Source organism: Geotrypetes seraphini, chromosome 7 (assembly GCF_902459505.1).
Source record: "Geotrypetes seraphini chromosome 7, aGeoSer1.1, whole genome shotgun sequence".
NCBI lineage: Eukaryota > Metazoa > Chordata > Amphibia > Gymnophiona > Dermophiidae > Geotrypetes > Geotrypetes seraphini.
The window spans coordinates 88,762,344-88,784,277 of NC_047090.1; the positions used below are offsets into that span (position 1 = coordinate 88,762,344).

Sequence of the window (21,934 nt, forward strand, 5' to 3'; positions counted from 1 at the left end):
TTTAAAGTGTTTGAGGCTTGTGCAGATGAGGATGGAGCTTGCAGGAATGGACAAGGACAAGACAGGGACAAGGACAGGAAAATAACTCGCCAGGACAGGAAAATGAGTTTCTGCGGGGGATGGGGAAAAATTTGTCCCCATGTCATTCTCTAGTCATGATAGTCTCGCATGGAGCATGAACTCTGGCATTTTCCTTCCAGATTCTATACATGCTGGCCAAATTCTGGAGCCCAGAATTGTGCGCGATCCTGAGATCTGCATGCAAATAAATTAGTTAATGAGCCATTAGCAATCTATTATTGAATTATAGAGTTTGGGTGCTTTGTACCCAAGCTGCACACCAGGATTTACTCCGGGTTTCAGTTGGTATAAGCCCTGCTGCACAAAGTTGAGCATTGGAATATGTACTAAGCCCAGTGTCCTTTATAGGATAGCGCTGAGTGCAAATTATTTTGGCACCATTTACTGAATCTGGTTCTTTGTGCCTGGAGTGCAGAGCAGGGCAAGTGGCAGCAATCCAAAGCCAGCCTAACTAATAGGCCTGACTAAGAGCAGCTGCCGTGAGAGCAAACCTAGGGATCTTGACAGCAAAGTGTAAGCAATTGTTAAAGAGCCTATTTACCTGGATTTATTACTTTTGGAAATAGCCCTTATTATGATATCCAGTTATATGTTTTTTGTGTAGGGTTACCAGATTTTCTCATAGGAAAATCTAGACCCATGGCCACGTCCCCAGGCCCGCCCAGTTCTGCCCGCATCATGCCCTATCCCGCCCCACCCCACCCAACCCCCCTTAACCTGTTTGTGCGTTGGGATGACATCGCACATGGCACGTGACATCACTGCGTACATTTGCGAGTTTGCGGATGCCGTCTCGATGTCGGAAGCTTTTCAAAACCCAGGCAAAGTGCCATGTTTTGAAAACCTGTCCAGACCTCCAGACATGTTCCCAAAAGGAGAACATGTCTGGGGAAATCCGGATGTCTGGTAATCCTATGTTTGTGGGATTGTTGTGGGAAGGTCATGATTTTTGAGTTTAATTATCCTAAGAATAAAAACTACTCTTTTAGCTGAGAACACTATTCCCACGGAAGAAAAAGCCTCAGGTTTTCTTTAAGGTAGAGCTTGAACGCTCAAACCTCCTCCACCCACATCATTGGCTAAAAAACTTCCATAGGGGGTGTGCCAGTGCCACAGTTAGTGCAGGACTAAAACAGTTATTGCCTCTAAGTCGTAAGGAATTAAATTTAAATAGAAGCCGACGTTTCACAGTAAAAAACGTTTCTTCAGGGCATATAAACTTGCACTCTCCAATACGTTTTGAGCTGCTTGCTTTATCTTAGCAGCGTTCAGCCAATGCATCAATCCCACTATGAACATCTTCTGTTGTAGGGGGAGGTTTGCTTGCCAGAGCTATGCTGCTCATCCTTCGGTGTCTCTTGTGAATGTCACATATCGTGTTGACAGCCTGAGGCCTTGCTGAGGTGAAGCTGTTCCAGACGCACACTGATGAAACTCGATATGATTTCAACAGGCCTAGGAGGATCAGAATAATTTCCTCTCATTGTTCAGGGCTTTGTTCCAGCAGTCACCGTGCCAGGAAAGAGGATATTTCATTTCTGCTAGTCTCGTCCCCAGAGTCTGATCGTACAGAGTGGAAAGTTTTGGCTGAAAGAAGGTGTCAGGATGGTTCCTTGTTCACAAGGGGATCTTTGGCCAGTGTTTTTGTAATTTGCATTGCACATCCGTTAAATTAGTTAATTTGCCATGTGCTGTCCTGTTTTTCTTATGCTCCTTTGGGAGCAGCCATGTTGGCAGTTGTTCTGCCAGTGATGTCACATACTTGATGTGGTTGGGGATGGGTTAGTTCAACTTGAAGATTCACAACGAAAAGCCGTAATTCACATAGTTGGATGGTTGATCCAGATCTGGTTTTGTTATGGAAGCAAAAAAACCCCAAACAACCCAACACTTTCACTTCTGGGCAGAGGGGAAAGTTTTCTGGTATTTGTGTGAGGGAAAACTCAAATCGAAGTACTTGACATCAATCAAGATGAAGCTATCCTTTGAGCTCTTGTTAAATCCGTAGGCTAGTGTTTCCCTGTCTTCAGACAAATGGGTTGTATCCATCCACCAGCATGGGGAGATAGAGAGCATTGAGCTGTCCTCTGTGATATAGGATGGCATGCTCCCTGGCCACTTAGTATTTTCTATCTCCAGTAGGCGAATGAATATCTTCTGCCTGTGCTCCTGTTTTAGAAATTAATTCAGTGAGCTGGGGTTCAGGTTTGGGATACTGTCCCTCCTCTCTCCTCTGGATTAAAAATAAATAAATAATAGAGAGAGGACACGGCCTCCCTCAGCTTTTTTTTATTTTTTATGTGCTGTTAAAAAAAAAAAAAGGCAAGGGAGTACAGCGGATTGACTGGCAGCAAACCGTGGTGAGCCAGCACTTGGGCAACCCTTCTTGCAGGTCTGGGAGAACCTGTACCTTAGCAGGGTGAAATCCTCAGAGTTCCTGTTCTTCCTGCAGACATCAGGGAGGGCCTGTGCTTGAAGCAGGTGGCAGGGGTAAGTGTTTTGCTCCTCTGTCTATTCAGCGTCAGTGCACTGGTAGCTTTATTCTTTTACCTACGGCTACTGCGGCCTGACCTGCCTCTTCGCATTGCTGAAGTTTGTGGTCTGCAACCTTAAAAAAAATATATGAACTTTGCTTCCACCCACCGCTTATGACTGAGGCTTGCTACCCTTTCCATTTCTGTGTAGGGGAGTCTCAATTCATTCCTCGATTCCAGCCTGCTTGTTTAAAAAAAAAAAAAAAAAAAGGGCCATTTTTTCTACAGGAATCTCAGAGGAACCTGTGGTTATCGTGCTTGGCCAGCTGCTGAATCAGCAGGATAGTTCTCTCTCTTCAGGGTCTGCCCAGGTTTCTTTCAGAGAGGTGCCAGGTCTTCTCACCGGATCAGCATTGCAGGCAGCTTCTGAGGCACCCTAGATATTTTCTCTGGTGTTTGTGCTCCTAATGCACCAGATCTTTCTGCTCAAACAATCCAATTCCTCCCTTTCCTTCAATGTTTCCGCTGCAATCCACCCCTGGGGATTCTGCATCTAAACGCCGCAGATTGGAGGGGAACATAGGCGCCCAGCAGAGCTCTTCCTCCATATGGCTTTCTGACTATATAGGGCCAGTCAAGAGTTTTGTTATGTCGCAATCCATGTCTGTTTTGGATGCTTTGGAGGATGGCGAGCTCCCTCTGGAAGGAAGAATTGCCTTCATTCATTGTTAGTTCCCTGGAGGTGCTTAACATTTCTTCCTCTGACTCGGCTAATCCAACTTTCTCTAACCCTAAGTTGGCTAGCATCAGGGGATCTTCTAAGTCCTTTCCAGTTCAGGAGGCTATCCACGAGTTGATTTCCATATGGTGGATGCCTCCAGATGCAGGTCTCTATCCTCTTCCTCAGGAGGAAATGGATAAACTTAAATGGCCAAAAGTGGCCACTGTAACTAAGAAAACTACAATTCCAGTAGAGGGTAGGGTAGCCCTGAAGGTCACTCAGGATCTCCTTTAAGGTGGCAGCTCTGTCTCTCCAGGTGGCTGTCTGCAGCTCGTATACAGCATGCGCATGTCTCTCCTAGGTCCAACAGTCGACAGACACCGCAGGAGAGTTGGACTCCCCTGCATTTATGAATCTTCCTGCTATGGAGAGGGGTCTGGCCTATTTGGCAGACTCCCTATAGGACCTAGTCTTCGCTTCTGCTATACAAATGGCTTTAGCCATTATGGCTTGTAATTTATGATTGCGACATTGGACCACCAACCCGGCTTCCAAACTCTAGTTGATCAAGCTTTTGTTCTAAGGACACCTTCTCTTTGGGGAGGACTTAAAGAAACTGATCAGGGAGCTGGGTGACTCCAAATACCAGGGCCTTCCTGAGGATTGCCCTATGACAGCTGGAAGGCAGGTTCAGGAGCGGCATTGGCTGCGGGATTCTAGAAAATACCATCTAGAACATTCCCAGACCTTTCAAAGATTCTGATTCTCCCAGCACCAGTTCTTGTTGCTTCAATGGCCCCTCTTAGTCCTCCTACTCAGCTCCAGCTCCTTGAGTGGCCCATTATCCAGAGACTCTGGGGGTGGGGGGGGGGGGGTCATGTGGCAATTTTTTTTTTTTTTACAGAGAATGGGCTAAACTAACATCAGACCATTGGGTGCTAGAGATTATCAAAGATGGCTACAAATTAGAGCCTGCCTTTCTAGTCATAGATTCCTTTTTGTAATCGACTTGTCTTGCCCTGTGAAAATGGGATGCTGTACTGTCCACGCTGAGTGAGTTGCAGACCTTGGAAGCACTTGTACTGGTTTTTTATAGTGAAAAGGACTGGGGCAAGTACTCCGTTTATTTTGTCATTCCCATTCCATCCAGTTCTAGACCTCAAGTGTATCAACCAGTGTCTGTCCATCAAGTGGTTTTGCATGGAGATCTTGCGGTTAGTGATTGCAATGGTGCAACCTGGGGAGATTTTGATGGCTCTGGACCTCAAGGAGGCATACTTGCATGTCCCAATTTGGCCCCCTCATCAGTGGTTCCTGCGCTTTGTGGTCCTAGGGCACCACTTTCTATTTTGAGCCATGCTGTTTGGCTTGGCGACAGCTCCCAGGAGATTCTCCAACATAATGGTAACGGTGGCCACCTTCCTGCCGAGAGAAGGCATCAGGGTTCATCCCTCTCTGGATGACTGGTTAATGAGGGCTTCCTCTGAATTAGAGAGTCAAGTTTCCACATCTCAGGTCATAGAGGTTCTTTGCTCTCTCAGCTGGGTGATCGATCTGTCCAAAAGTCATCTGAGGCTCACACAGACTCTGGAATATCTGGGGGTTTGCTTCAGTACCAATCAAGGAGCAATGTTTCGTTTAGAGCTGTGTCTGCTGAAACTGCAGTCGCAGGTACGCAGTGGATTTCCTCGAGCCATCTCGATAATGACCTATGGACATCTCCTTTTGGAAATTATCCAAACCTTTTAAAAATCCTGCTATGCTAACTGATTTCACTACATTCTCTGGCAACGAATCCCAATGTTGAATTACATGTTGTGTAAAAAATTATTTTCTCCAGTTTATTTTAAATCTATTACTTAGTAGCTTCATCCTATGCCCCCTAGACCTAGCATTTTTGGAAACAGTAAACAAGCGATTCATATCTATCCTTTCCTCTCCACTTAGTATTTTATAGACCTCAATCATATCTCCGCTGATCCATCTCTTCTCCAAGCTGAAGAGCCCTAGCCGCTTTAACCTTTCCTCATTCGGAAGTCATCTCATCTCTTTTATCATTTTTGTTGCCCTTCTCTGTACTTTTTCAGATTCTGCTTTATCTTTTTTGAGATATGGCAACCAGAATTGTACACAGTATTTGAGGTGCAGCTGTACCATAGAACGATACAAAGGCATTATAACATTTTCATCTTTGTTTTCCATTCCTTTTCTGATAATTCCTAACATTCTATTTGTTGGGGTTTTTTTTAGCCTCCGCTGCACACTGAGCTGAGAGTTTCAATGTATCCTCAATGATAACACCTAGATCCTTTTTCTGGGCAGTGACTCCTATAGTTCTGGTTTCTCTTTCCCACATGCATCACTTTGTACTTGCTCACTTTAAATGTCTTCTGCTCTTTTGATGCCCAATCGCCCAGTCTCACAAGGTCCTTTTGGAATTTTTTTACAATCCTCTTGCGATTTAACAACTTTGAATAACTTTGTGTCATCAGAAAATGTAATTATCTCACTAGTTATTCCCATCTCTAGATCACTGATAAATATGTTAAAAAGCAGTGGGCCAAGTGCAGACCCCTGGGGAACCCCACTATTTATTTCAAAAAATACCCTTCTCAAATGTCATTTCAATTTTCTTAGTCCAAGATATCCAGAGGTGTAAATCCACTATGAATAGCTCATAAACTTAATTCCTGTTTGGTTACTATCTAGCTGAGCCTCAGATCCCCGTGTGTTGTATGACATTTGAGAAGAGTATTTTTTGAAATGAATATATGTTCTTTCTCATCCTATATATAATTTTGGTGAACCCCACTATTTACCCTTCTCCATTGAGAATGGATAGATGGATTATGCTACTGACTCATAGCAACATGCACACAGGAATCCACCCTGTGATGTTTCATGGCAGAGTACAGCAGTGGTTTGCCATTGCCTTCTTCTATGCAGTGTGTGGCTCTACTATGTTGCTGCTCAACATGGGGCCCCTTGGCCTACAGCACCTGGTATTCCCAGGTGGTCTCCCATCCAGGTACTGGCCAGGCCTGACCCTTCTTAGCTTCTGATAGTAAGGGTGGGCTGACTTAGGGCATCCAGGCTGTAGGCCTCCTTTGAATACATTGACCATTTAAACCTACTCTCTGTTTTCTATCTTTCTTTCTCTCTCTCATGCATGTCTTTCTGAGAGATGATAAAATTTAACTGGTATTACAGGATTTATAATAGCAGAAATGCCAAGTTACTCAGTTCCAGGCTGAAGACTGTCTTTCTAGTCCTGGTTTTGGACTTAAATCCCAAAGCACTGTGGGATTTGTAGTACCTCATTCTGCCCATTGAAATCAGTGTTGAAGATCCCATAATGCATCCTGATGGGGTAGTTAGAAATCCAGAGCTGCCTCAAAACCTTCAGCCTGGAACTGGGTAACATCTCATCTCTGTAATGGACCAGTAGTCAAAAGCACTTATCATAAGTGCCGCTGACCAAGGCCAGTCATCGATTTTCAGCAACTTTATATGGAAAATGCCATAAAAAATCATTGTGGACCAACCTGCTGCTAGGCTGGTTCGTGGACAGAACAAGAACAGTCCTCAAAGTTATCTGGCTTGTGGTGATATTTAATAATTATCTGGATAAAGTTAGACCAACAAAAAAGCCATGTTAACTTCATCTGGTTAGCTATCTGGTTATCAGCGCTGAACATCAGATTTTCTTGGCCATCATGACCGGCATTTGAAAAAATAATGCTGACTATCCTGTCTGAACATTGACCTATATCAAGTGCATTGTGAATTTGCAGGAGACTCTGAACTCACCCGATGATTTACAGCATTAGTGCAGTTCAGTAAGGCAGTAGGATTGCGTTATAAATAATCAGTCAGGCTGTCAGGATTAGCCTTTGTTTTCTTCATATACATGGTTTATATTTTGAGCAGTTCCGTTGTAGTGGCAGAGATGATTGCATAGTACACATTAATTGAAACCTTATCCCAGGAGGTGGAGAATGGTTTTTGTTTGGAATGACTACAGAGGAGGGATGGGCTGGTTCAATTTTGGGATTCCCACGAGGCCCTCTAAAAATGCACCCAAGCCCGCCAGCCCTGAATGCTGGGCAGATTACTGCAGTGTGGTATCCTGAAAACAGGCATAAGACTACAGTTTCCTGCCACTAGTGAGCAAGGCCTGGATTCTTATTAAAAATATCTGGTAGCAACAATGAGCTGAGACGACACAGGATGCAGTTGGCATGGTGCCTGCTCTTGGTGGGTGTTCTCTGCATGCATATACACAAGATAAATAGTTGCACAGATGTGTATGTAAATACCTGTGCACATCATTAGAAGGAGGGTGCAGTCAATGAAGGTTGAAGGGGTCGCTCCTATCCTGGCTCATCGCTGGACCACCAGAGCTCAAGGCAGGTCCGAGGGAGGCCTGCAACGGGTCAGGGAGAGGGCAGTGGGTACAGAGCTGGCCAGGACAGGACATGGGAGGGGTCACTTCTGTTCCGACTCACCACCAGGGTTCAAGGCAAGCCTAGGGGAGGTCTGCAATGAGTCGGGGAGGGGGCGGGAGGCTCAGAGCCAACCAGGATAGGACAAGGAGGGTTTGCTTCTGTCTTGGCTTACCACTGGACTACCAGTACCTATACTTGAATATAAACCCTCAGTTTATACACGAATCAACCTTTCCCCCCCTTTTTGTGGGAAACAAATGTCATATCGGTTTATATTCAGATTAGTTTCTATTCAAGTATATGCGGTACATAACCTGATGGTCCAGCGGGGATCTTCGGGGGCAGGAGCACAGCCCTCTTGCACCTGCCCCCTCATGGCAGCCTTTCACATTGTGGTACTCGCATTTTAAATATCAATCTGGCATTCTTATTGTACCAATTGTAACTAATTACAAGAAACACACTCAGAGCTATTTTATGCAAAAGATTTATGGACTGATATTTTAATCGAGCTGACTTAAGAAACAGTACAACTGAGTCTTCTGTTACAGAATGACCCCTGATGCAAACTTTACACCAAAACATGAGCTGTATCAGGTCACCAATAAAATTGCTTCCTCATTCCATTTTGGTGGCCAACGACACTTGTTCTGTGTGCTTGTTCTGTGTGCTTTGTGAGTGAATATAATACCTCAAGCACAGCCTGGAAATAAAAACAGCTCAACCTGAGACTAGTTCTAATACCTGAAACTGAATTGTTGCTGCTATTTTTGTTTTATCCAGGCAATGGTGGCCTGTTACCCTGGGAATGGATCAGGGTACGTGAGACACGTAGACAACCCAAATGGCGATGGACGCTGCATCACCTGCATTTACTATCTGAACAAGAACTGGGATTCTAAGGTAGGAGCCCATGTGCTACAATGTCTCCAATTGTGCCTGGCCCTTGGGCAAGTGACCAGTTAGTCTAACTAACCTAAGTTTTCCTGACACTTCCTTGTTCTATGCTGTTATTCTACCATGTTTCCCTAAAAATAAGCCCTAGCAAGATGCCCTTCTCCAAAAGTAAGCCCTAGTCCTTGGAAGTCTAACCTGAATGTTCCTGGATTCGCCGGCAGCAGCACTTCTCCCTGCCCCCACCACGCAGCTGAACCCTCGCTGACCCTCCCATCTTTCCATTTCTCCCTCCTGTCTGTATCCCGCCGACCCTCTGACCATGAGACCTACAAAGAGCAGCGTCAGCAGCACTCTAAACAAGCTGCTTCATGGCCTTCTCCTGCTGGGGCATTCCTTCTGCCACATTAGTGATGATGTCATCAGTAATGCGGCGCACGGAAGGCCCCAGCGGGAGAAGACTGCGAAGCAGCCTGTTTAGAGTGCTGCCGATGCTGCTCTTTGGAGGGAGGTATGTAGGTCTTGCAGTCAGCGGGGTTCTGGTGGGAGGGAGAGATGGAAAGATGGGAGGGTCAGCAGGGTTCGGCTGTTTGGTGGGAGCGGGGGCTGCTCAAGGGTTTTGCACAGAAGGGAGGGATAGAAGCTATGCAAGGGTTCTGCTGCACGAGGGATGGGAGGGAGGGAGGGAGGGATAGAAAGATGCTGTGCACAGTGTAAGGTTTTGCTGCACAAGGGAATGGGAGGGATAGAAAGATGCTGCAGAGGGAAGGCACAAGTTTCAAGTTTTATTAAAATTTGATGTGCACACAATGTCAAATATTTCAAAGCGTAGTACAAATTTAAAATAGGCGAAAAACCATATGGCAGCTTAATACAAAATAATATATACATACAAAATTCAGTACAGATACAAAAGGAAAGGGGGATGAACTGCAATCGTTAAAGCAAAAAGAGAACAATTATGAATAACACATCGGGGGGTGGGGCAAAAGTGAAAAATAAGGAAGGAAAGAGAGAAAAAAAAATTAAGTCCTATAAATGAGGACTGATTAAAATTGGATGTTAGGATATAAAATATACAATTTTAAATGTAGACTGGTTATCTTGTCTATATCTCAAATGCATCCTTATACAGAAAACATTTTTAAAAAGTCTTTGAATTTTTCTAACGAGGTTTCCCCATGCAATAATTTGGTAAATTATTTCAGAGCTGAGGAGCTATAACTGAAATAATAAAATAGTAGATCTCCTAGTGCCTATAACTTTTAGGGAGGGGATAGTCAAAAGATGCTTTTCTGTTGATGTGAGTGTCCTAAATGGAGTATACGGTATAAGGGGATGGGTGAGAAGGGAGAAAAGATGCTGCACATGTGGGGAAGAGAAAGGAAAGAAGAACTGGGGTGAAGGAGAGGAAGGGAGAGATGATCATGTACATGAAAAAAATAAGACCTACCTCGAAAATAAGCCTTAGTGTCTTTTTTGGGCCCAAAATTAATATAAGACACTCTCTTATTTTCGGGGAAACACGGTAGCGGAGTCTGTCCACCCATGTGTGCTGAATCTCTTTGTCCAAAATTGCACATTCTATCACTAGTTCTCTTCTGCTTCCTTCACTGTCTCTCCAGTGATTGAACAGCAGTGTTGTACTGTCTCAATGAGTAAGTGTTTGACCATTAGCCAACTAACCGGCTTAAAACTCCTTTACCTGGGAGTTTTTATCTTTTCCTGTATTGCACAGAGAGGCTTTGTATAAAGCTATCACTGTAGTACATGTTGGCACTTGGGCTTCTGTGCCCATACATGGAAATAAATGAAGTAGATAGCCTGAGAAGGATTCGTACATACTGATAGACTAAGAGCCTTCCTCCAGATGCCGATTCCGGGACTCCCTGAGCATGCTTATTTGCTTTGTTTATTTATTTATTTAGGGCAGGGGTAGGGAACTCCGGTCCTCAAGAGCCGTATTCCAGTCGGGTTTTCAGGATTTCCCCAATGAAAATGCATGAGATCTATTTGCATGCACTGCTTTCAATGCATATTCATTGGGGAAATCCTGAAAACCCGACTGGAACATGGCTCTCGAGGACCGGAGTTCCCTACCCCTGATTTAGGGTAATATGTAGAAATAAGGCAGAAACATAAAAGAAAAAATGTAATACCTTTTTTAAATTTATGATTAGCTTTTGAAGGTAACCCCTTCTTCCTCAAATCAGAAATAAGCAAATAGGCAAAAAATGCAGTGGTCAGACTGATTTTTGGGTTGAAAAAGTTTGACCACGTATCTCCTTCTTACCGACTCCTGCATTGGTTGCAGATGGAGGCACGTGTGAAGTTTAAGTTTGGATGTTTCTGCTTTAAGGCATTGTTCGGCTTAGCCCCTAAATATATAACTGACCTTTTTTCCTTCCCAACCAACAAACATAAGAAAAGCTCACACTTGAATTTTGTATCTCCACCGGTTAAAGGATGTAAATTCAAAAGTCACCACCAACATCTGCTGTCATATCAAGCAGCATTATGGGGTAAAGACCAGGAACAATTATTTATGCTAGCTAATACTTACGGGGAATTTAGGAAACACCTAAAAACATATCTGTTCCTGAACTACTTTGGCAACTGATTTATACAATCTTTCCCACTTAACTGATCCCTAGAGCCACGATTCACTAGTATTAGCTTGTCAATTCCACTCAATTTGTACTATTTTTAATCATTGTAAACCGCGTAGAACTTCACGGTCCTGCGGTATATAAACTGTTATTATTATTATTATAAGGGAAACATGAAAGCATTTCAGCGGTAGTTGGAGACAAAGAGGTGACAAAGTGGTTTAATAATTTATTACCTCCAGCATTCCTACAGTTCTGCGCAGGGTACAATAAAAACATAATAAAATCAAACATACAATTACAAAAAAATCTTGCTACTATTTGGGATTCTGCCGTGTACTTGTGACCTGGATTGGCCACTGTTGGAAGTAGCATACTGGGCTGGGTGGACCACTGGTCTGCCCCAGTATGGCTATTCTTGTCTTCTTATATCAAGTTGTGACCTAGCTGAGCATGTCATATAATTGCACACTATCAAGGCAGTTCTGTATTTGGGTGGTGCAGGTGCCCTGATGCCATGTAGTGAAAGCCTATTCTATAATGCCATCTGGAGCACCTCTCATTTACACGCCTGAAGTTATACCAGCCATAGGCCTGGCATAACTGCTGCCATGCAAATGCGGGAAGGGCGTGTTTAATTTACAGTGTTCTGTTGTGCACATAAATGAGAGCACTGCCCATGTCCTTCCCATGCTTTGCCCCTGTGAATACCTCTCTCATATTTCTGCGCTATGCCACATTTCCATGCCCTTACAGAGTAGTGCTTAATTTTCCATCTCTTATGCATATAAGTGTACACTTATCCCAAAAAATGCTAATGGGTAAAGGGCGTATGATATGATATACCACTTTTTCTGTGTGGTTACAATCAAAACGGTGTACATATTTTAGGTAGGTACTTATTTTGTACCTGGGGCAATAAAGTGTTAAGTGGGAATCAAACTTGCAACCTCAGGGTGCCGAGGCAACTGCTCTAACCACTAGGGTCTAACCACAAGGGATCAAGGCAGGCTTGGGGGAGGCCTGCAATGGGTTGGGGAGGGGACGGGAGGCTCAGAGCCGGCCGGGACACTAGGCTACTCCTCCACTCCTAATATTTATTGTGCAAATGGTTTTGGAATGTGGGTGCCCAATCTTAGCATGGTCCTTCCCAGGGGTAATTGTATAAAGTTGATGCCAGTATATAGTAGCCAATATATGCATAAATGACCATAAAAATTAAGTTTGGCACGGATCCCAAACATAGGCATCACTAGGCGGCCACAATTAAGACACCTAGAGGCGCCTAAATTTGACGCCGTTTATAGAAAATGGTCATTTGTCTCTACCGCGTCTATTGGGATAATATTCCATGCATCTACCACCCTTCCTTTAAAAAAGTATTTCCTTATATTACTCCGGAGCCTATCATCTCTTAACTTCATCCTATGCCCTCTCATTGCAATTTCCTTTCAAATGAAAGAGACTCGACTCATGCGCATTTACATTACGTAGGTATTTAAACATCTCTATCATATCTTCCCTCTCCCACTTTTCCACTAAAGTACACCTATTGATATCTTTAAGTCTGTCCCCATATGCCTTATGCTGAAGACCACCGACCATTTTAGTTGCCTTCCTCTGGATCAACTCCATCCTGTTTATATCTTTTTGAAGGTGCGGTCTCCAGAATTGTACACAATATTCTAAATGAGGTCTCACCAGAGTCTTATACAGGGGCATCAATTTCTTCTTTTTCCTACTGGCCATTCCTCTCCCTGTGCATCCAACCATCCTTTTGGCTTTTGCTGTCGCCTTTTCAACCTGTTTGGCCACCTTAAGATCATCACATACTATCACACCCAAGTCCCGCTCCTTTTTCATACACAAAAATTCTTCACCCCCCTAAACTGTACCATTCCCTCAGGTACAGTTTAGGGGTTGAAAGGCTATTCTGTAACTGAACATGTGCACTTAGAAAATGATTAGTAGTAGTAGTGAATATATTGTAAATGCCCCTGAATATAAGTCCTGCACAGGTGATATACGATTCTCTACCTATATCCTCTTGTTCTGGAACATCCTTTCTACTCAAGAACATTTGCGCTTGTGACATTTGAATGTTTACTGTTTACCCTAGTCTTCCTTTTTTCTAGGTTGCGTTAGGTCCTTATGTTTCATCTCATAAGGCTTTTGGGGCTTGATTTTTTTTCTTTTTTTACAACAGGAAACCCATGTGAGAAATTCCCAAAATTGCCTATGTTATAAAGACAACATGACATCCATATACCTTTTATAAAATAGACTTATAGAGCCAGTCTCAATAGCACACAAATACCTGCACACAGTTTACACTTGTTCTGTAAAAGTTTTTATAGCAAAAATCAAGAATACACAGGGTAGGAGGAAGTCCTATGAAACATGCAGGCTGCAGGTGGAGGAGTGCTTCCGCTGGCAGTGCTTGGGGACCCCAGCAGCTCAGATATTTGAAGCAGCATGTGGGGGGAGAAATTTTGTGCCCTCCCTACTTTGTGCTCAGCCCCTCCCCCCCAGGACCACAGGTTACTAGCTAACATCATGCAGAACTCTGTGCATGCATCTTGTAAGCTTATCTTGATTAGCACACAAATTTTGCTTGCTTCAAATTTACATTTGATTAGTCTAATGCAATAGTGGGCAACACTGTCTTATTACATTCGTGTTACCCATCAGCACACATCTCTAACATATGGCTTTCCATAATAGCCCTTTGGGGGGCATCAATCCTCACCTCCCCACCCTGACCATTACCCCTTTGGATTTTGTCACCGCAAATGAACAACTCTGCATATTTCTGCTTTGAAACCATATCCCTTGATTGCTAGTTAAACTTCCTTAGTTCATTTCTTATCACTGTTATCTGGATAATTTCTCTACCATTCCTTCATTAAATGAACAGGATCAGGCTGTTCAAACAGATTTTCAGTCCATTCATATCCATATACAGTGGTGCCTCACACAACGAACTTAATCCGTTCCAGGAGCAAGTTTGTTATGTGAAACGTTCGTTGTGTGAAACGCGTTTTCCCATAACAATACATGTTAAAAAAAATAATTCGTTCTGTAGCATAAAATATGCTAAGATGACATAAAAAAAGATAAATTTTTGGTTATTATTTTTATTTAGATACATCTAAAAACATAATTGTTTTTTAAAACAACACACATTTTTTAAATTTAAAGACAGACTAAGTAGAGTCTAATTTTACAGTGAGAGGGCAGAGTCTCAGCGGCAAAAACTGGGACTTAACTGTTCATTTTTATTTTTTTTCTACCGTGTTTCCCCGATGATAAGGCAGGGCCATCAAATAAGACAGCCCCCCCTTTTTAGAAAAAAATGTAAAATAAGGCACCCCCCCCCGCAAATAAGCCACCCACCGATACCTGCGCTTACCCAAATCGGGTGGTACGGTGGGTGACTCCGTGTGGTCCCTGGCACCCCCGACACGATCGGGGCAAGAGGGAGCTCAAGCCCTCTTGCCCCCCCGACTCCCCGACACGATCGGGGCAAGAGGGAGCTCAAGCCCTCTTGCCCCCCCCGACTCCCCGACACGATCGGGGCAAGAGGGAGCTCAAGCCCTCTTGCCCCCCCCGACTCCCCGACACGATCGGGGCAAGAGGGAGCTCAAGCCCTCTTGCCCCCCCGACTCCCCGACACGATCGGGGCAAAAGGGAGCCCAAGCCCTCTTGCCCCGCCGATTCCCCAACTCCCCGACAATATCGGGCCAGGAGGGAGCCCAAGTCCTCCTGGCCACGGCGACCCCCTAACCCCACCCTGCACTACATTACGGGCAGGAGGGATCCCAGGCCCTCCTGCCCTCGACGCAAACCCCCCCTCCCCCCAACGACCGCCCCCCCCAAGAACCTCCGACCGCCCCCCCAGCCGACCCGCGACCCCCCTGGCCGACCCCCACGACACCCCCAACCCCCTTCCCCGTACCTTTCTGTAGTTGGCCGGACAGACGGGAGCCAAACCCGCCTGTCCGGCAGGCAGCCATCGACGGAATGAGGCCGGATTGGCCCATCCGTCCCAAAGCTCCGCCTACTGGTGGGGCCTAAGGCGCCTGGGCCAATCAGAATAGGCCCGGGAGCCTTAGGTCCCTCCTGGGGGCAGGGCCTGAGGCACATGGTCGGGTTGGGCCCATGTGCCTCAGGCCCCGCCCCCAGGAGGGACCTAAGGCTCCCGGGCCTATTCTGATTGGCCCAGGCGCCTTAGGCCCCACCAGTAGGCGGAGCTTTGGGACGGATGGGCCAATCCTGCCTCATTCCGTCGATGGCTGCCTGCCGGACAGGCGGGTTTGGCTCCCGTCTGTCCGGCCAACTACAGAAAGGTACGGGGAAGGGGGTTGGGGGTGTCGTGGGGGTCGGCCAGGGGGGTCGCGGGTCAGCTGGGGGGGCGGTCGGAGGTTCTTGGGGGGGGGCGGTCGTTGGGGGGAGGGGGGTTTGCGTCGAGGGCAGGAGGGCCTGGGATCCCTCCTGCCCGTAATGTAGTGCAGGGTGGGGTTAGGGGGTCGCCGTGGCCAGGAGGACTTGGGCTCCCTCCTGGCCCGATATTGTCGGGGAGTTGGGGAATCGGCGGGGCAAGAGGGCTTGGGCTCCCTTTTGCCCCGATCGTGTCGGGGAGTCGGGGGGGCAAGAGGGCTTGAGCTCCCTCTTGCCCCGATCGTGTCGGGGAGTCGGGGGGGGCAAGAGGGCTTGAGCTCCCTCTTGCCCCGATCGTGTCGGGGAGTCGGGGGGGCAAGAGGGAACCAGGCGGAGAGAGGGCAGTTAAGCGCAGTGCCTGCGCGGAAGGATGCAGCTCGGGCGACTTCGTTGTGTGAAACGAAGTTCGTTGTACGGATCAAGACATAAAGTTCGTTGTGCGCAGCGTTCGCTGTGCGAGGCGTCCGTTATGCGAGGCACCACTGTAGTTTTAAAAAAGATACAGTTAAGCCAGTGGTTTGTACACCAGCAGCTGAATAACATTTATAACTGGCTTGTTAGTTTTTTGAGACATTTTTTCTCATCCTGATATTACTACATATACAATTTGGCAATCAAAAGTTGAATGATAGCAAATACATGCTGAAGACAGAGTAAGTGACTGCAACTGAAGCCAACACATTTGTAATTTCTGTGGATTTTTCAAACATTGAAGCCTCATTTTGTATCCCAGATGAAGTTGCTGGGTGACTGAGAGCACATGATATGCTAATCTGTAGAACAAAAATGCCATTTGACCTGTCCCAATATGTAGATATCTTAGATTCCGTGTATCACTGGGGTATTGACCCTGCATTCTGCTTTCCAGGTACATGGAGGGGTGCTAAGAATATTTCCTGATGGGAAGTCTTATGTAGCTGACGTGGAGCCACTCTTTGATAGATTGCTCTTCTTCTGGTCTGATCGAAGAAATCCACATGAAGTGCAGCCTTCCTATGCAACCAGGTAAGTGCACATATCCTGAATGACACCTGGGGGTGCTGTGCTGAATGAATATCCTTGTGGTATTCTGGTCTTGAGGAGACTTGATTGAAAATTGCCCTATGAGAAAGAGTCCATGGGATAATATTCAATTGATGGAGGTCAGCATTTTATTAAATGGAGACACCATATTAGAAGAAGGAGGTGCAGAGGAAGTGCAAGTGAACATTGTCCCTTTTCTTGTTAAAGGTATCCAGAAGAGCTTGAGGGGAGAGGCCTGGGGAACCTGAGAGATGATGGATTAGGTTCCACTAGTATACCAGGGATATTTTTAGGGTGTCAGGGAACGGGGCAGGGATCCTCTAGGCTTCTAGGGATTTTTTGGGAAGTGTTGGAAGGGATGGAGGGATTGAGTAGTGAATCTTTGGAAGGTAGGTCTCTTTAGGAGTGTGTGTGTGGGGGGGGGGGGAGGGGGGATTGGGGCATGGGGAAACCTGTTTGAGGTGGGTGATTGGGGGATGATGAGACTTTTAGCTATTCTGCCAACTGCTGCAGAAGAATGAGCTAACCCTTATATGCTAAAAGTCTTCTACAGCAGTTCTCTGCATCAGGGCATGACAGCAAATAGCCAGATTTTTTTTTTCCATTTTAATTTGGTGTGCACTGGTGTCTAACTGGGGGATTTGCGCAGGGTTAGCTTCCACACATACTCCTTTTCTGCATTACACTGATGTACTAATCACACGCTTCCAACAGCACTAGCTTTCTGCATCGGACCCTGAATTTTGGTGTAACCCCTGGCCTCCTATGGTACCCTGTGGCTGGTTATGTGCACAGGAGGCAGGCCAGAAAAACACTATCAGGTAAATAGGACAAATATAAATTTCCCCTTTTACCAGAATATTCAGGGTTCTTGGACACTGATGCCTGGAGTTATATGTATAGAGGAAGCAAGCTACTTAGAGACATTCTCTGCCAGCTCCCACAAAACTATTAACCAGAGAGAGACAAGCTGCTTCTCCCTTCCCCTTCTCACTTGCCTTACAGGTGGATATGGGGACCCATCCAATTGTGGCAGGGGGAGAATGTGAGGAAGGGGATTTCTGCTTTCACTGAATCTTTCAAAGTGCAGAAATTCAGCAAACAGGCCTCTGATGTCATAGCAACAGGGAAACTCTGTACATTATATGGACTCCTCCCATTGCCAAGAGCAGAGCGCTACTATTGGCTGTTTTGAAAGATTCAGAGGGGTTTTTTTTCAGCCTGAGAGCAGTGTAGAGAAAAGATAGAAAGCAGTTGTAGTGAGAAGGGGAAAGAAGAAGCAGCTTGTCTCTCTCTGGTTAATAGATTTGTGGGAGCTGGCAGAGAATTTCTCTAAATAGCTTGCTTCCTCTATACATATAACCCTGAGGATCAATGTCCCAGAACCCTGAATAAACTGGTAAAAGGGGGACCTATCCCAAAGAGCTTATCTTAATTTTGGTATATTTTTCTTAGGATTACCAGATATCCAAGAAAATCCAGACATGTCCTCTTTTTAGAGGACTGTCCGGGTGCCTGGAAGGGATTTCCAAAATCCAGCACTTTAGGTTTTTGAAAGCTCTGAACTTGGGATTGCATCTGGAGGGCCTCTACACATGTGCGGACATCAACATGATGTCATCACACGTTAGTACATGGCTTCATAACGTCAACATCCTTGCAAGCGCTGAGGCCCTCCAGATGTGGCCCCGAGAGGAGACACAAAGTTTTGTGGGAGGGGGGCTGAGAGCAGAGCGAGGCTAGGGGCGGAAGAGGGTGGAGCCAGTGTTCTCTTTTTAACAAGGAAATATGGTAACCTTAATTTTGCTTTAGAGCCCACTGGTTGCTATAGCAGTGTGCCAGAGGGACAGGGATTTGAAAATAAAATAAACAAAAAAAACCCCTCTGAATCTTTCAAAACAGCCAATAGTAGCTCTTTGCTCTTGGAACGGGAGGTGTCTATGTAATGTACAGACAGTTTCCCTGATGCTATGACATCAGAGGCCTGTTTGCTGAATTTTTTGCACTTTGAAAGAATCAGTGAACACAGAAATCCCCCTCCTCACATTGGCAAACATTGAAAGTTTGCTGAAATGTCTATCATTTTCTTGTTTTAATCTGCTTGTCCTGAGAGAGCATTAAAAAAAAAAAAAAAATTAAAGCAGATCTTCCTGGCCATATCAGAAGGAATTTCTAATGTGCTGTATTTTATTTTTAATAGGTATGCTATGACAGTGTGGTATTTTGATGCAGAAGAAAGAGCAGAAGCCAAACAAAAATTCAGAAATTTAAATGGTAAGATCACAAATCTCTCCTGAATAAGTCAGCTATTGTCCTTCAAAGTTCAAACCGTATAACTACAAATAACGAGAATGGACTGTATGTGTTTCCACCCTGGCCTCTCATGATCCTTATAGCTCCAGTCTGGCCTGTTTGACCTTTTTGCCTCCTAATGGGTCCCTTGTTCCCTCTTCCTCAAGGATAATAATAATAATAATAATAACTTTATTCTTAGGCCTTTTGAGGTAAGGACTGGTTGTCATGGAGGATCCAGATCCCTTTTGGCCTAAGAAATACTCCTGCCCAGATAAGTGATACTAAATATCAATCCCCAAGCATATGCAAAAATAAATGTCGTCTTCTTCATTGTGGTAACCCTGAAAACCTGGCTGGAGAGGGCTTGGGAAACACTGGATTAATGAATAGCTTACCAGCTACCCCCCAGGTCATTGTCAGAGACATATGAAGGTTAATTCAAGTTTCAAGTTTATTAAAAATTTGTTGTACACACAATGTTGAATACTTCAATGCGTATGACAATTTAAAATTAGTAAACAAACAATAAAATGACTTTATACAAATAAATATACAGTGTATACGTACAAATAATTACCAGTACAAAAGGAAAGGAGGGTGAACTACAATTTTTAAAGAAAATAAAAATGGCACCTAGATTTAAACATCTATTCTATAAAGGGAAATAGGAGCCTACTTTACAGTTTCTAGTATACCCAGCTCCACACACACATATATATATATATATACACACACACACACACACACACACACACACACACACACTGTATATGTGTATGCAGTTAAATACAAGCACTTCTGCCAGTCCTAGAGCCAGTGGCATAGCAAGGGGGGATGGTGGGGGTGGACTGTCCTGGGCACCATTGGTTCTCCTCTTCCCCATCCCCCTGGCAATGGGATGAGATGGGATGGAATTGGACCTATCTCTGAAGGGCAACCCCCAGCAACCTTTTTAAATCTTTACCAGCCATGAACAGGCTGTCCTATGTGCTGCTCGTGCTGGCCTTGTCTCTCACTCTGATGTCACTTCCTGTTCACGGCATCAGGAAGTGAGATTAGAAGGAAGGTTTAGCTAGCACGAGGAGCAGGTATTCCAACCTGCTCATTGCCAGCACAGATTAGGTATGGGGGTCCGGAAAACAGCACAGCTGGGGGATGCACGTGGTGGTGATGCCAGGCTCCTCCACTCTGGGCATCAACTTCCCTTGCTACACCACTGCCTAGAGCTGGTGTAAATGTGCATACACCTAGACTCTGGAGATATGCACATAACTTACAGTACTCTATAAATTATGCTTATAAATGCTTACACTGCCCATGTGAACACCCATCTGAAAACTATGTGTAGTATAGTGTAGCTGGATTTTTGGCATTTGGATACATAGAAATAAGGATTAGTGGACAAGTTATAGATGATATTTTTTCATTGGACTACTTTAATCTATTTGGGATTAACTTGCAATTAATCCACAAGTCTCTTTATAGGACCAATAGGGACCCCTGAAGAAGACAATTGTGTCGAAACACGATCCACATGTTTCTAGTGGTTCAGGCCCTAGATGTTTTTATGTTGATTATTTATTTGTCTTAATAAAGCCTTCATCTTGGACATCAATTCTCCACAAGCCTTTTGTTTTTTTATGTTTGCCACAGGTTAATATAAAATCTCAGGTCTCCTAAGAGAGTAAATTTCCTGATTTATAATGCAGAGACAAAATATTACTTTAAATTAGTTTAATGGTAACAGTCTGTGTTGTTTCCCTTGTCATTCTAGCAGCCAAGAAGAAAGAAGCTCCTCCCAGTGAGGCTGAATGACTGGCACCATTGAAAAAGTGATTCATGATCTCATCCTCAAGAGATGATATCCAAAGACTATCCAGTGGTTCAGTGGAGGTTCAAGATCTTCTTTCCCATGTGAACAAGCACTCACTATCCCTACCCCATAATTTCATGTGCATCCTTGACGGTACCCTCATTGGTCTTCAAAAATACTTTTCTGTCCGTAGAAGCCTCCACCATAATCCAGTACTTTGCCTCTTGCCGAAGAGTCTGGTGGCTGTGAATTGTCTTCTAGTACTGCAGGTACAGAAGACAGCAGTGCTTTGAAGAGAAGAGAAATCAAAAGGACTGAGTCTTTGTTCGCACTTTATGTATGTTTTCTAGTTGCTAATGAGAAGCATAAGGTGAGGCACACTACAGGAAGGTTGTCGGGGAAATGGGAGGTACCAGGTTTCAGAAGTGCAAGTCTGTGATTTAGTGCACGAACCAGTAAAAACTACCAAGGTCACTTAACGAATTACATTCGGTTTCTAAAACCGGGTTCTGGAAATCTGCTGTGTGGCTTCCATTTTCCTTTTATGCTCTCACTCTTTTTCCTGTTTCTAAATACCCCCCCAAGGCTTCTGGAATTTGTAGTCTTATGTTCCTCTGAGACAATGAAACTATAAATTCCAGAGCGTACTGGAAAGCGAGTTATAACATTTAGAAATCAAACTAAATTATTATGTTAAACATGGACTTCCATCTGGTCAACCTCTGAAGCAAAACTAACCCAATCCAGTACAGTTAAAACTAACCTATATCTTAAAGGGATATATTCCTGTTCTTTTCTTTATTATTTTTTTTTTTTACTACAATACAATTGAATTAAATGGTTTCATACTTCCTCAGTAGGTTTGGAAGGTGGTGCTATTGCACCAAAAGAAAAGCCATGTACTGGGTTTATTCCACTGAAATTGAGACAAAGAGCACATGTTATTATAACCTCCCCAGCACCAATCTAGCTTTCTGGTGTCATGTCTTTCTCTCCCTTGTCATTTCATTGCACACACATCACTTACCGTTGAGTGCAATAGGTGTGCCTTCTGGTGCTTCCACTAGTTCTTTGCCTGGAGGAAAGATAACTAATCTTCAAGGTCAGTGATTCCCAACCCTGTCCTGGAGGACCAC

At 44.7% G+C, this 21,934-nt stretch overlaps 1 protein-coding gene across 2 annotated transcripts in view; it reads left to right on the forward strand.

Moving 5' to 3' along the window:
- The window catches only part of EGLN3 (egl-9 family hypoxia inducible factor 3), a 57,289-nt gene extending 35,595 nt beyond the window's left edge, over positions 1 to 21,694 (forward strand). For both annotated transcript variants that reach the window (XM_033950874.1, XM_033950872.1), the window contains exons 2-5: positions 8,508 to 8,627; positions 16,536 to 16,672; positions 18,891 to 18,964; positions 20,760 to 21,694. In XM_033950874.1, the coding sequence (XP_033806765.1) occupies positions 8,508 to 8,627; positions 16,536 to 16,672; positions 18,891 to 18,964; positions 20,760 to 20,800 (372 nt within the window). In that variant the 3' untranslated portion in view covers positions 20,801 to 21,694. The remainder of the gene's footprint in view (positions 1 to 8,507; positions 8,628 to 16,535; positions 16,673 to 18,890; positions 18,965 to 20,759) is intronic.
- The last annotated feature ends 240 nt before the right edge of the window (positions 21,695 to 21,934 follow it).